Raw genomic sequence first — 15,766 nt, forward strand, 5'->3', positions numbered from 1 at the left:
TCAATACCCGTTTCACAACGGAAAATCCAATTACCAGATCCGTACACAGACCGTGGTGGATGTCTTGTGTGTGTGTGGGCTGTGTATCTGAATGTTTTGGTAAAAAAAAAAAAAAAAAAGTGGGACTGAAACGAGTGAGAGCTCCTATCTGTGCAGGCTACAGCCGAAAACTACAGTTGTAGTTGTCGGCTGAAAAACTACAACTCCCGGCAACAACGTCACTTCCTGTTGATGGGGACGGGAGCCTCTCGGGTATGGAGACATAAGAATCATGTGACAGGTCATGGCCACAACGTGATCACGCTTATTTCAACGTAAGAAGTCCTCCAAATACCGGTGGTCTGGTTTATAAAGAGTTTTGTTGTGTGCGCTTTATTGTGTATTTTTACAAACCCATCACTGCAACGAAAAAGCACCCTGAGACCTGGTGAATTTTTTTCTATTTTTTAAATTTTTATTTCTTGCCAAATTTGGGGATTTTTTTTTACAAAAACAAAACTTTTAAGGAATTTTTTGAAATTTTCTTACTGAAGATGTTGCAATTTTTTTTCAAATTTGGGGATTTTTTTGCAGAGTTTTTGGATTTTTTTCAGACAAAGGAACAACTTATTTTGGTGCCCGTAAATGAAGACAACAGGAGGCTTAAACCTTCCACAATCAGCTTTCATGGCCAACACAACATACAAGGAATTTGGTGTCGGCCGTTTTGTCACCCTAGGAATATGGGAAGAGAATAATTTTAAAAAACTATAGAAAGAATAACAGGGGAAAAAATAGTACAAATAAAAATAAATAGAACACAATATATCCAGATATTTACAAGCTACAAAGGAATATAAACACAGTAGTGCAACAATCATAGTTGCTCCATGATGACACAGTGCAAAAAGCAGAGAATGCTGTAGTGCAAAAGGTACGGTACATATCCACTGGAATTTTGTACAGGTGTGGAGGAATGGCTCAGCTGTTTATCAGGGTGATGACATTGAGGAAGAAGCTGTTCTTGTGTCTGGTGGTCTTACAGAACATGGCTCTGTAGCGCCTGCCAGAGGGGAGGAGGGAAAACAGTTTATATCCAGGATGAGTGGGGTCTCTGACGATGTTCCCTCTTCCTGGTTCTACTAGTGGAGAATCAGTCCTGCATGGAGGGCAGAGGGCTACCAGTGATGTTCTCTGCAGTCCAGTTCCACTTACTGACAGATAAAATGATTCGGAAATGACATGAACAAAAGCAAGTAAGAAACTGTTAAATGTGCTGAAGACAGATTTTAACTAGTTTTCTCTCTTACCTTTTACCGATAAATGCCTCATATGAAATTATTCATTGTCTTTGAACTTGACTTCTCTTTTGAGAAAATGTAGCTTCTGTAGCGTTTCTTGTTCTCCTGGTACTTGCTGTGTTCTAGAGCAGGGGTGTCAAACATGCGGCCCTCCAGAGGGTCCAATCCGGCCCGTGGGACGACTTTGTAAAGTGTAAAAATTACAGAGAAGAGATTAACGGCAAATTGTTAATTTGTAAAACTATAAATTTTAAATAATTTCTAGATGATGACAAGTTGTTTTGATCATAAAGCAAAATATTAGATTTCTCATTGTTTCTTGTGTCATTTTGTGTCTTGACAATGTCTGACATTTGTCATTTGTCTCATGCTTTTGTCGTTTTCTGTTTCCTTTTTGTCTTGGTTGTGTTTTTTGTCTTATTTTTGTCATTTTGTGTTTTGCTTTATTCATTTTGTGTAGCGTTTTTTTCATTTTGTATTTTTTTGTCTCACTTCTGTTTTTTAGTTTTTGTCATTTTTTGTCTCATTTGTGTAATTTTTTGTCTCGTTTTTGTTGTTTTGTGTATTTTTTGTTGCTTTGTAACTTTTTGTTTAATTTTGTCTCTTTTTTGTTTTGTTTTATTTCGTTTGTCTATTTTTTTTGTCATTTTGAGTCTTATTTTTGTAATATTTTGTATTGTTTTGTCTGACTTTTGTCATTTTCATCATAAAGTAAAATACTATATCATTCAGTTCCAGATACCTGTGACTAAATGTTTTGTGCCTTTGTACAAACATCGTGGTCTGTAAGTTGTAATGTGTAAATGACAAACTAATAGGCATAATGTTACTGAAATTGATCTTATTTCTCTTTTTCAGTTTGTTCATAATGTTTTGTAAAAAGATAATTCCTTAAGTGTGAACATTTTCAAAAACATACCTTTTTGCATTAAAACAAAGGGAGTATTTGTAGTTGTGGTTATTTATAGATTATTATGCTATAATTTAACTGTTCTGGTCCACTTGAGATCAAATTGGGTTGGATGTGGAACCTGAACTAAAATGAGTTTGACACTCCTGTTCTAGAGCGTTCTAATAGCCTATAAACTGAGAGCAGCTCATCTACTCATCAGTCATTTACGGGTCATTCCAGTACTGGAGGATATTTTACATCCCACCCAGCAAATTTCACAAAATACTAAAACATGCAGTTGTTGTGTAAATGTACTTGTCCTGAGACCAAATCTGAAAAAAAACTAGGAGAAAAGAATGTTTGAAAATTTTTTCTAAAATACCACCTAAGTCTGTTGTTCCCCCTAAAATGCCATTTTTCTCTTGTCCCACCCTTCTGATGATCAAACTGAATCTCAAATAAAACAGTTAAATGAAATTTAAATCTGCTTTTTTGGTATTATTTTTTCATTGATGTCTCTTTTAATTGTGGGAACATTTTATTCAAATCAACATATTTTAAATAATAATAATTATGCATGGAACATGTGTCCCCACAACATGTTAGCATAACTTGTTGATGATGTTTTTGTCATTTTATGCCTTGTTTCTGTCATTTTGTCTTGTTTTTGTTGTTTTGTGTCTTGTTTTTGTCGTTTTGTTTTTGTCATTTACATCATCAGTTTTCCGAAAGAATGGTTAGAGCAAAGCTATGTCCTCTCTTCTATTTTTCATATTTTCATAACATTGTCAGCCTTGATTGAATGTCTCACTCTACCTCATATTATCAGGATCAGACTAATTCTTTTGACTGTTTTCCATCAGTCAGTTTGTCCTCTTGGTCAGCATTAACAGCTAGCTAAATATCTAGCTTCTACTCCTGAGAAAAAGCTAAGATTAGCATGATTAACAAGCCTGTTACTGTGATTAGAGTAGGGTTAGCAAACAACAAATAAAACATGGAATAAAAATGGTACCATTGTTGCATAAGCTGAGCCAATCAAGTCTTTGATAGTTTACCTATTATTGATCAATATGGAGCAGAAAATTGCAAAAGCGAAGGTCTATTTTTCTAACATTTTGAAGGTCAGATGTCCTCCAATTCTGGAACGACCCATACAAGTCACACCTACAACCAAAGCACTCGGTGAGCTGTTGCTCACAAGATGAGAAAAGGCAACAAAGGATTTTCACACTGTGAAAGCCAGAGGTGACCCCTGCTCAAGAACTTTGGCGCAAGAGGCCGAGAAGAATTCAAGAATCAGCATCGAGACCATCCTGATGAATCTGAGCAGCTCTGGTAGCAACATCTCAATCAGACACTCCAGCAGACACTAAACAAGGCTGGTAACCACACAAAAGCTTTTCGGAGTTTTGCAAAGGTTCACTTTGACAAAGAAGAAAGCTTTTGGTCATCTGTTCTGTGGTCGGATGACATGAAATTGTAGTTAGACGTGGCTTTATATTTATAAAGGAAGGAGAGAGACCATCCTACAGTCAAACATGATGGTGGTGGGACAGCAATGCTTTGGTCCAGTTTTTCAGCTTGTGAGTCAGACAGTTTTGTCAAGGTAAACAGTAAATTTGAGAATCTGGGGAGGATGTGATGGTAAGGAAGCCTTCAGTCTGAAAGAGCTAGAGATTGTTACAAAGGAGGCTGGAGCGAAATGTCAGTGGAGACATGAAGAAATATTGTTAGCAATTAGAAAAACTGATTGATGTAGAGGGAAATAAATTCTTTGCCTTTGATTACTGTGGAAGGGTATGAATAAGTCCAGATATGGCATTTTTTTGGAATGAAAAACAACAACAACCTACAAATAAAGTTTACTATGAACCTCTTAACTTATATCATACTGTCTTTTGTCACTTGCTTATGCCTTTCCAGTGAGAAGAACCCAAAAATTTGTCATGGGTATGAATGTCTTGAGGCTTAACTGTAAATGAAATTACATAAAATAAAACTTGGAATATTAATGTTAATATTCTAAGTTTTAAAGGTGAAGATGTATTCCACTTTTCTGTAAATTGTAAAATTATCATCAGAACTGGCTACACCTTCATATGATGGAGAAAGTCTTATTACATTTCTTTGCTTATTCATTTGTTTGTTGTTTCTGTTTTGTTTTTTGACAAATACTCTAAATTATTAAGTTTCTCAATCTAAGTTTGACGAAACAGCTCCAACATTTTCGCTGGTCCCATACTAATGTTTTAATAAATACAGATAGTTTTGATGTCACTCATAACAAGAACGATATGACAAAGGTGTTTTCCATTGTAAATGAATTTAACTGTTTTATGGCCACCTTTAAAATGGCCTAAATGAGTTGATATAGTCTGATATACTGCTTAGCCTGAAAAATTATGGTATCAATTCATTACATGCTGGAAGCAAAAAATGGTTACAACACATTGATAAATTCAAGTATACACATCTCAAAGAATCTAAAATGCAAAGTATATTCAAAAGAACAACAGATATGAAAACTATCAACATCTTTGGATATTTTACCATTCAACTGATAATAATCTTGTAATATCAACCAATAAAAAATAAAAAAATAGTAATAAAATCCTTAAATCTGCAGATTTCCTCCTTGAGTTTAAACATCAGTAGTAAAGCCAGAACATTTAGAGCTCCAGGGTGATATAACAAAATCAGGTTGTTTTAGTTCAATGTGAATACAAAAATACCTTCTTTTTAAACAAGAACTGCATAGTATGAATATTCATTGTTACACAATGTTAAAAAGGTTGAATATTATACTTCATAAAACCAGTACAAGAATGTCAAATTCTAATGACAATTTGCATCATCGCGAAGTTACAGGAGAGGTAATATGTACAAGAAACAAAATGAGACAGACAGCAACATTTCATAAGAATCATAAATCATGCAACATAATGCAACAGTTCGAGTTGCAATAAATAAATGCAAAAAAGAAATGCAATTTAAAAAAAAGCCCACTAAAATGGTTACACAAGTGCTTTGAAAGCTATACGAGGTTGGAGAAAAAGAATGTTGATCCTTTTAGGTCATTTTCATCTGGAACTTCAAGGTCCAAGTTTCTTGGATGAAAGTCGAGACCTCCTAGTGTGTTATATTTACGGTTTGGCATTTTGTGATTTTGTGTCTGCGTAGGAAAAACAGTGACATAATATCCGTCTGAACTGTCAGGTATTCTTATGCTGGACTCTTGAGAAAAATGTGGTAAACGTGCATTGGGGTTAATAAGATTGGCTGGGATTCTTCTGGTGTTTCTGGGGTCCCTCATGTCAATCCTTACACCTGATGGGGAAATCACCTGTCCATAGTTGTGCGGTGCGTGGAGGTTCAGTTTCGAACCCCTGGCTCTTAGCACATGATCTTTTCCTGTGAAATCATCAATGTTGAGATCTGAACGATGTAAATCAATATGGTGGCCGAAAGCATCATTCACCACAGGATAGCTGGACCTTCCTTTGGTTCTAGGTGACCTTCCATCAGTGTGCCAAAGTCTGACATCTGCATCTACGTCCAGGTCAGGCATTTTCATGTTTACACCTGTCATATCTGATCTGCGATTCCTATATGAAGGCCCTTTGAAATTCAGTGAAGGATCATCAATGTGAAGATCTGGGTACTTCAAATGCAGCTGGGGATTGCGCATTGCACCTTTTGGCATGTTGATGTCCACGTGTGGAGCACTAACCTTTGGACCTGTGACATTTCCCTTTAACTCTGCTGGTTTCATATTTAACTTTGCATTTGGAGGAGAAATATCCAGATTTGTTGGTCTCAGAGATGCACCAAAGTCAATATCAGAGCCTGCTCTACTAAGATCTGGGCTTCCAAACTGAGGCATCTTGAAAGATGGGAGTTTAAATTTTCTGTCTGCAAATTCAAGGTCAGTCTGAGTACCGTGGATGTTTCCCAAGGGAGCATTCATGTCAAAGTTTGGACCTCTTACGCCTCCTTTCAATTGAGGACCAGTAAAGTTCAGGTCAGGTCGTCCCATGTTACCATTTATTCCTAGGTCAGGATGTTTTGCATTGAGGTCCAGCTTAGGACCCTTGAAACTGGTATCAGGTAAATCTAAATCTGGCATATTTATGCCAGGGCCTTTCAGTTTAGGTCCTGAAAGATCCATGTCTGGTGTTCTTGCCTTAGGTCCAGAGAGACGAAGGTCTGGTGCATTTAAACTTGGCATTTTTAATTTTCCTTTTGGACCATTAACATCTAAATTTGGAATATTCAGGTCCGGCCCTTGTAGGTCCGTATTTATGTCAACATTGGGGCCTTTTGGGATCTTGATTTTGGGCTTTTTGAAGTTTACATCAGGGAAACCAATGCTGGTATCTGTAGTGTTCATATCTAACGTAGGAGCTTTGATGTCTACGTTTGGTAAGCCCAGCTTGGGCGAATCAAGTCCACCTTTCTTCTTTGGGACTTTGAGATTTAACTCTGGAGTGTTTAGGTCTGAATTTAATTTCAGATTTGGTGCTTTTGGTAAGTTGACATTAAGATCTGGTGACCTGAGATCAATATTTGGGCCATCTAACTTTGGAGGAGAAAATCCCACATCAGGCAGTTTTAGATGTGGTGTTTTAAATTTCCCAGATGGGCTGCCAAATCCAACATCTGGCATTTCAAAGCCGGTTTTAGAGTTTTTGAGGTTAAGGCTTGGTGCATTGATGTCAACATCTGGGCCATCTAAGTAGCCATCAATTTCAGGTCCTTTTAGGCTTGGTAGGTTCACTTTAGGCATTTTCAGTTTTGGCATTTTCAGCTTTGCTTTCGGTGAGCCAGTGTTGACATCGGGAGGATTCACATCAAACTTAGGAGCTTTAAGGTCTACATTTGGTAAGTCCAAGTCAGGGGCATCAATTCCACCCTTTATCTTTGGAGCTTTCAGACTCAAATCTGGTGAGTTCAGATCTGCATTTAGGTCCATATTTGGCCCTTTTGGTAATGTACCTGAGAGATTGAACTTAGGCATTTTTAATTTGCCAGAAGGAGCATTAACATCCCAGTCTGGAGCATGAAGATCAGGCATTTTCAGTTTACTTGATGGGGTATCTAAACTGAGCTTTGGGGCACTGAGGTCTAGTTTGGGGCTTTTAAGGTCAATCTTGGGCATGTTTATGTCTGGTGTCTTTATTCCACCACTGAGATTGGGACCAGAGATACCTAGGTCAGGTGATTTCAGGTCTAAGTTGGGACCATCTAACTTTGGACCAGAAAGCCCCAAGTTAGGCCAGTTTAAGTTTGGCTTCTTCAATTTTCCAGAAAGCCCATTCATCTCAATGTCTGGCATTTCCAGATCAGTTTTAGGACCCTTGAGATTGACACTGGGTGCATTAACATCGATGTCTGTACCATCTAAGTTTCCATCAATCTCAGGCCCTTTAAGGCTTGGAAAACCAAATTTGGGGAGCTTGAGTTTGGGCATTTTAAATTTTGCTTTGGGTGAGCCAATGTTGACATTGGGAGTGTTGACATCTAACTTGGGAGATTTCATGCCCATGTTTAAGTCCAAGTCAGGGGCATCAATTCCACCTTTCATCTTTGGAGCTTTCAGACTCAAATCTGGTGAGTTCAGATCTGCATTTAGGTCCATATTTGGCCCTTTTGGTAATGTACCTGAGAGATTGAACTTAGGCATTTTTAATTTGCCCGAAGGGGTATTAACATCCCAGTCTGGAGCATGAAGATCAGGCATTTTCAGTTTACCTGATGGGGTATCTAAGTTGAGCTTTGGGGTATTGAGGTCCAGTTTTGGGGCTTTGAGGTCAAGCTTGGGCATGTTAATGTCTGGTGTCTTCATTCCACCACTCAGATTGGGACCAGAGATATCTAGGTCAGGTGATTTCAGGTCTAAGTTGGGACCATCTAACTTTGGACCAGAAAGTCCCAAGTTAGGCCAGTTTAAGTTTGGCTTTTTCAATTTTCCGGATGGCACGGAAACGTCTACATCTAGATCAGCATTAGGACCTTTGAGATTGACATTGGGTGCATTTATATCTATATCTGGGCCAGCTAAGTTGCCACCAATTTCAGGTCCTTTCAAGCTTGGTAAGCTAAATTTAGGCATTTTCATTTTGGGAAATTTCAGCTTTGCTTTTGGAGAGCCAATGTTGACATCGGGAGGATTCACATCAAACTTAGGAGCTTTAAGGTCTACATTTGGTAAGTCCAAGTCAGGGGCATCAATTCCACCTTTCATCTTTGGAGCTTTCAGACTCAAATCTGGTGAGTTCAGATCTGCATTTAGGTCCATATTAGGCCCTTTTGGTAATGTATCTGAGAGATTGAACTTAGGCATCTTTAATTTGCCAGAAGGAGCATTAACATCCCAGTCTGGAGCATGAAGATCAGGCATTTTCAGTTTACCTGATGGGGTATCTAAACTGAGCTTTGGGGTATTGAGGTCCAGTTTGGGGCTTTTAAGGTCAATCTTGGGCATGTTAATGTCTGGTGTCTTTATTCCACCACTGAGATTGGGACCAGAGATACCTAGGTCAGGTGATTTCAGGTCTAAGTTGGGACCATCTAACTTTGGACCAGAAAGTCCCAAGTTAGGCCAGTTTAAGTTTGGCTTCTTCAGTTTTGCGGATGGCGCGGAAACGTCTACATCTACATCAGCATTCGGACCTTTGAGGTTGACATTGGGTGCATTTATATCTATATCTGGGGCATCTAAGTTGCCACCAATTTCAGGTCCTTTCAAGCTTGGTAAGCTAAATTTAGGCATTTTCATTTTGGGAAATTTCAGCTTTGCTTTTGGTGAGCCAATGTTGACATCGGGAGGATTCACATTAAACTTAGGAGCTTTAAGGTCTACATTTGGTAAGTCCAAGTCAGGGGCATCAATTCCACCTTTCATCTTTGGAGCTTTCAGACTCAAATCTGGTGAGTTCAGATCTACATTTAGGTCCATATTTGGCCCTTTTGGTAATGTACCTGAGAGATTGAACTTAGGCATTTTTAATTTGCCAGAGGGAGCATTAACATCCCAGTCTGGAGCATGAAGATCAGGCATTTTCAGTTTACCTGATGGGGTATCTAAGCTGAGCTTTGGGGTATTGAGGTCTAGTTTGGGGCTTTTAAGGTCAATCTTGGGCATGTTTATGTCTGGTGTCTTTATTTCACCACTGAGATTGGGACCAGAGATATCTAGGTCAGGTGATTTCAGGTCTAAGTTGGGACCATCTAACTTTGGACCAGAAAGCCCCAAGTTAGGCAAGTTTAAGTTTGGCTTCTTCAATTTTCCAGAAAGCCCATTCATCTCAATGTCTGGCATTTCCAGATCAGTTTTAGGACCTTTGAGATTGACACTGGGTGCATTAACATCGATGTCTGTACCATCTAAGTTTCCATCAATCTCAGGCCCTTTAAGGCTTGGAAAATCAAATTTGGGGAGCTTGAGTTTGGGCATTTTAAATTTTGCTTTGGGTGAGCCAATGTTGACACTGGGAGTGTTGACATCTAACTTGGGAGATTTCATGTCCATGCTTAAGTCCAAGTCAGGGGCATCAATTCCACCTTTCATCTTTGGAGCTTTCAGACTCAAATCTGGTGAGTTCAGCTCTGCATTTAGGTCCATATTTGGCCCTTTTGGTAATGTACCGGAAAGATTCAACTTAGGCATTTTTAATTTGCCAGAGGGAGCATTAACATCCCAGTCTGGAGCATGAAGATCTGGCATTTTCAGTTTGCCTGATGGCATGTTTAAATCAAAATTTGAGGTATTGAGGTCCAGCTTTGGGGTTTTGAGATCAGTCTTGGGCATGTTTATGTCTGGTGCCTTTATTCCACCACTGAGATTGGGACCAGAGATACCTAGGTCAGGTGATTTCAGGTCCAAGTTGGGACCATCTAACTTTGGACCAGAAAGCCCCAAGTTAGGGAAGTTTAAGTTTGGCTTCTTCAATTTTCCGGATGGGCCCGAAATGACACTTGGAACTTCAATGTCTGGTAAATCAAATTTGGGCATTGTAAACTTAGGCGCCTTGTATTTTCCAGATGGACCTTCAATGCCAACTGATGGAGTGTCACTGGTCAAATTTGGTCCTTTTAGGCTAGCTTTGGGTAGATTTATATCAGGTGTAGAAATTCCACCTTTCATCTTTGGCGTTTTGAGACCTAGGTCTGGTGTTTTAACACCTGCCTCACTTTTGCCAGAGAACCCAAATTTGGGTGAAGTGAATACACCAGATGGAGCATCCACATCTAAATCTGGAGATTTTAGGTCACTCTTTGGTTTCTTAAGTGACATTTTAACATCACCTAAAGGCATGTCAATGTCTGTTTCATTTACACCATGTTGTGATACATTAATATCTGGCATTTCTAGGTCTAAGTCAGGTGATCTCCCAGACAACCTAAGCTTGGGTGATTCAACATAACTGTAGGGATCATCCACATTTAAATCTGGGTTTTTCAGCCTCTTGGAATACTGAGACTGAGGTCCAGAAAGGCCCAGGTCTGGTATTTTGAATGTTGGCATTTTGAAATCTTTGTTTGTTCCTTCATTACTCACTTGGGGAATGCCAGTATTAAGGGATGGACCAGTGATATTTCCCCCATCAAAGTTTAACCCAATTTCAGGGATACTAACACCTTTTAAGTTTGTAGCAATGTCTGGAGCTTTGCAAGTGCTGTTGCCTTCCAGTCCAGTTTGAGGTCTTTCAAGATTTGGCATGGCCAAGTCAACTGATGAACTGTCAGTATTTGGCAGTTGCAATCCAGCTGTAGCATTAATATTTGGATCCTTTGGTAATCTCCCAGACAGATGGAGGTCTGGAGTGTTAAGCTGTGGACTTTCAGCATCAAGTTTTAGTCTTGATTCCTGAGCTTCATTTAGAGAAGTCCCATTCAAGCCAAGACCAAACGGTGGAAGGTTCAGGTTGCTGCCATCTGTTAATTCTCCAGTGACAAACTGTGAATTAGCATTATTGTCAGTGCTCAAAGTCTTGGATTTCAGAAGTCCAAAGTCAACTCCGAGGCGAGGCAAGCCCATGTCATGTTTTAGGTTGACCTTGGATGAGCCTGGTACTGTTGGCTTGCCAGTAACTTCCCCGTTCACATACCCTTCCTCAGTATCAGGCAACTCACCCTTCATAAACCTCCTGATTTTGGCATTGTAGAGTTTGTTGTAGGAATCGTTCAGCATCTAGAAATGTAATTCACAACTTGGTGAATAGAATGCGGGTGTAATGTTAACGTTGATGTTCTTTAGCAGCTTGTTGTGACCCACTGCTGCATAAAGTAATGAAAAGTAATAAATTTACTAATTAATAAACTTGACCGTATCAATATTCCACCTACTGCCTCAGGAGTCTTTGCACACTGGTCCAGATTTCCGAGGCTCTTGCTCAGGTTGTTCCGAGTGAGGACTTGGATCTTGTCATTAAACGGCTCCATCAGCTTCAGTACTTTTAACACCTCCTCTTTGGACAGTTGATCAAAATTTATCGTTGCTCCCAAAATTTCATCCCCTGAAAAAGAAAAATGAAGTATTTGCATAAAACAATAGCATGATCTGGACTCAAAACTCTAAACCTGGCACTAACAATGCCAGAGTTCTGGCAGTTTCATTGAACCGAAGTGACACCTGTTGTCTTCAGCTAATGTCATGCCAAACCTCTCTGACAGAACTGGGAGATAGTTCCTGGGGTAATGGAATGTTAGATACCTCAGACATACATTCTTTTTTTTTACCTCAAGGACATGGCACAGGAGAGTGATTTAAGTGGCACATGTCTGCAAACCATTTCAAGCAAAAGGAAACTTGTGTTTTGACAGTTCATGACTTTTGTGTACGAAAATCACAACAGGAAACTCTAATTAATCAACAATACAAACATCCTAGACACGTTTTGAATGCTATACCACAGCCACAAACTGTTAAATATACATTTACATTGAGTGATTAGAATACTCAAAATTCTTGTTCAAATTCTCTACAACAACATTGCCTTTCAAAAAACACAAACTACAGCCAAAAATGACAAGTTTCAACAAAAACAATCAAAGTAGTTAATTACACAGCCCTTGACCAAAATCAAGTGAAGAATGACTTCTTCAAATTGAAGGTGTGTTCTTGTAGAGAAAAACTATTTTAGCTCTTGCTTTTAAAACATAAAACAAAAAGCAATATAGAAAAAAGCTTCAATATCTACCTTCCTTCAGCTCCCGGTTGGATGAGACACTGTTGTTGATGCTGGAAATGACCACTCCTCCCTCCTCTAATTGCTCCAGGGTCAGTGCCTCAGAGAGGCTCCGTCCTCTGCGGTGCGACGGCTGCAAGCAAAAGATTTTCACGTGTTTTCAGTGTTTACAACAGAAGCACTGCTCCACCAGACAAACTTTAAAACCAAAACTAAAATGCAAATGTCACCATATGGTGAATCTAATAAATAAAAAACAAAACAGCAGGTTGATGTTTCATACCATGACTCTTCACTGAAAATCCAGTTTGACTAAGCCTAGAAGAGAAAAAAAAAGATCAGTGAACAGATTCCATGATTATGGCAACAAGATAAATAACAACTGTACATTTGTGACTCATAAAACAACTGGCAGAACATTAGTAGGCCTTCCATCAGGTGAACCAAGTGAACTTAGCAAAGAGCTCTGATCATACCACTGCTTTACCTCTTTAATCAGTTAAATTTAGCAAAGGAAAGGAAGGTTAAGTAGGTTTTCACACAGGATAAGTTGCAAATTGTAACTAGAAAGGTGATGATCTGTAACAATAATCTCAAATAAACACAGTTAAAAAGTATTTTTAAAACAAGGAGGAATGAACAATGCCCATATTAAATGGTAAAAAAGAGTAAAAGTTAAGAATTTGTTTTGGTAGGCAATCGCATTAATATATGCCCTGTGCTGATAGCAGATTTATTTTTTCCAAGAGAAAACATACGCAAACCTCATAAAGATGAGGGTGCTAATTTTATTACTATAATGTTTTATCTACTTAAAGGAGGAACACCAGGTAACTCAGCAGACATCCACTACATCTCTCAGGTATTCCAGTTATGGCCTTTGGGCTGTTGGCCCATCACTGAGGAAAACCAGGAACAGGTTTATCGAGAGTGCCATGAACAAGCGTTCTGTTTTTTTGTTGTTTTCTTTTAGTAAGCAGTAACCACACCCATTGCTGTCTGATATAGAAATCCTGGCAGAACAGACAAACCTCTCATAACTCCAACACAAAGTATTCTCTAATAAGTTCATATGAAATGATGCATGAAGATGAAGTGGATGAAAAAAACGGGACTTTATTCTGCATCCCTGTCTAAGGTGTGACTACATGTGCATGATTTAAAACACAAAAAGTGCATTCATTCAATGTGCCATTCACGCAGCATCATTGGGCCATTATAAAGTAGCAAACAATATCAGTGAGATCAGTCATTCAGGACACAATTAACAGGCATTTTGTTTAAAATGTCTGCAGCAGATTGGTATTACACATTTGTCTAACAAGTTTAAACAATAAGGTTAAGACCCTTCAACATAATACAAAATTCAAATTTTCCTGACTAAATTAAACATGAAGGAAATGAGCAAGAGAATGTTGCTATGAATCTTTAACAGCGCAGATTCTGTATTATAGAGAGCTCTAGAAGCAGACTGGAATTTGTCACGGATGTTAAAGATGTTCAAATAGGACAAGATCTGAGCGAAAACAACTATTTCCAAGATCTAAAGATATATCGCATCATTATAGCAATACCAAGTGGTTTTCACTGACAAAGCTAAAAGTACAAATTAAATTGTTTATTTAAAGCCAAATTATAAAATTACTAATCTTCAATGTTAAATGCAACTGTTTTCTTTTATCAGTAATTGACAACTGCAACTGTGTTTATTTATTTATTGTATTATTATTTGTGTCATTGCATTTTTTAATTGTATTTAGTATATTTCATTGTATTTTAAACGCCTGACCAGGGACAAAGACTGCAAATTAGCTGCAGCTAGACGTCTTACATGCATCGCATTTTTCCTTTTCTGTGACAATGTTGTGTGTATCGTCCCTGCCAAATAAACATTAAAATAAAATAAAACAAAGTACAATAATAATTGGAAATGTACACCCAGTGTACACTTTATTACATGCACTGTGTGATTTTTAATGAAATCTAATACAATTCTCCATGAATTCAAATTTTATGAAGCTTCTACATTTGTATTTTTGTTGACATTGTCAAAAAGGTAATTACGGTGGTATAGTAGACTGTATTACCTTCAGAAGTGCTTGTAATATTTTAGTTGTAATGTTTAGAATATGTCATGTTCATGGTTTTGTATTGGGTGTTTCCTGAATGAAAATATCATCAGCACAAACACATCAGACTTTTTGGAATTTATCTCATATTACACAGCGCCGGATGACATTTCAACAAAGGACACTGCTGCTTTACTATTTAAAAAGTTCTACATTAAACATCTTACAGATAAGCAAAAGTCAACACGTCTTCAGTTGCAAAAGTGGAAATATGAGATAAATATACAACAGAACAAGTTAACAGAACTGCTTCCAAGATTGTTCGGTTTCATTAGCAACACAAGATTGTACACCAGCAGCAAACTGGAAACTTGACATGAGTAGAGGATTTGTAGCTTAGCATCATAAAAGGACACACAGAAATGTATGAGGCAGTGAGGAACCCTTTATAAAATAAAAAAACAACATGATACATTTTTAGATCTAACTTTTAGATCAAGATAATGCTGCTGGGAGAACAGAAAAAATAAAAATGGACTGTGTGGGTGAGAAAAGTAATACCTTTTAAAAAATAACTTCTTTGCCCCATAAGTAAAATAAAACGCATCTGTAGAAGCATGCCAGTTGAAACAGACATGCTAAGAGCTCTGCAAAAAACCTGTATATCTCACTGCGCACTGGCTTGACAGAAACTACCTGCATTCTAGTAGCTGAACTTGAAATGCAGCCCGCCGTCACCCAGATCCTGCACCTTTAGGACCAAGAACCAGGCAGGATAAAGCAAACACACCACTTAAAAACTAAAATAACAAATAAAACTGACCTCCGGATCCATCGGGCAGGTGCTTCTGTGTTGTTGAAGCTGTGTCGTAAAGTTCCAGCACAGAGTTATCAGTCCATGCTGTTTGCTCTGCAGGCTGGGAATGAGGAGAGGAGGGCCAGTCAGGTGGACCAGTACTCGACCTGAAGCAGACAAACAGGTTCCACCTTAATGTCCTGCCTCCATTAACTGTCAGCACAAACACGCTCATTCACATCACACACCCTCACGCAAACACACCTTGGCTACGCCCTGCCCGTGGCTCATATACATACAAACACAAACACACACTAGAAGAATTTCAATCGCACATCTGTACATCTACATGCACATATAAACAGTAAACACACACATGCACACACACTTAAGCTAGCATTGACATGACTTTAAGGAATCTAGACAGAAAGAAAAAAAAAACCCACATGAACCAAACACCCTCCATGACAACATGATATACGTGTTAACACGAGAAAAATGCTGACCCGAGCCAAGGGAGTGGCAGGCGTTCACCA

General features: G+C 38.4%; 1 protein-coding gene across 1 annotated transcript; it reads right to left on the reverse strand.

Moving 5' to 3' along the window:
• Positions 1-4,399: 4,399 nt before the first annotated feature.
• Positions 4,400-15,753, reverse strand: si:ch211-69b7.6 (neuroblast differentiation-associated protein AHNAK). Its single transcript, XM_023276101.3, has 6 exons — positions 15,737-15,753; positions 15,258-15,397; positions 12,649-12,683; positions 12,378-12,498; positions 11,524-11,693; positions 4,400-11,368 (listed from the first exon to the last, which is right to left on the reverse strand). Exons 3-6 carry the CDS (start codon positions 12,649-12,651, stop codon positions 5,210-5,212), a joined length of 6,453 nt encoding a protein of 2,150 aa, XP_023131869.2. The 5' UTR covers positions 12,652-12,683; positions 15,258-15,397; positions 15,737-15,753; the 3' UTR covers positions 4,400-5,209.
• Positions 15,754-15,766: the final 13 nt, after the last annotated feature.

This window comes from Amphiprion ocellaris, chromosome 4, assembly GCF_022539595.1.
Source record: "Amphiprion ocellaris isolate individual 3 ecotype Okinawa chromosome 4, ASM2253959v1, whole genome shotgun sequence".
NCBI lineage: Eukaryota > Metazoa > Chordata > Actinopteri > Pomacentridae > Amphiprion > Amphiprion ocellaris.

What these genes read in the sequence shown, in the direction of transcription:
- si:ch211-69b7.6 (XM_023276101.3), bottom strand. An exon ending in CAACCGGGAGCTGAAGGAAG is followed by an intron (nt 11,694 to 12,377) that starts GTAGATATTGAA and finishes TTTCTTTTTCAG; the next exon opens with GGGATGAAATTTTGGGAGCA. An exon ending in GTGCAAAGACTCCTGAGGCA is followed by an intron (nt 11,369 to 11,523) that starts GTAGGTGGAATA and finishes TTACATTTCTAG; the next exon opens with ATGCTGAACGATTCCTACAA.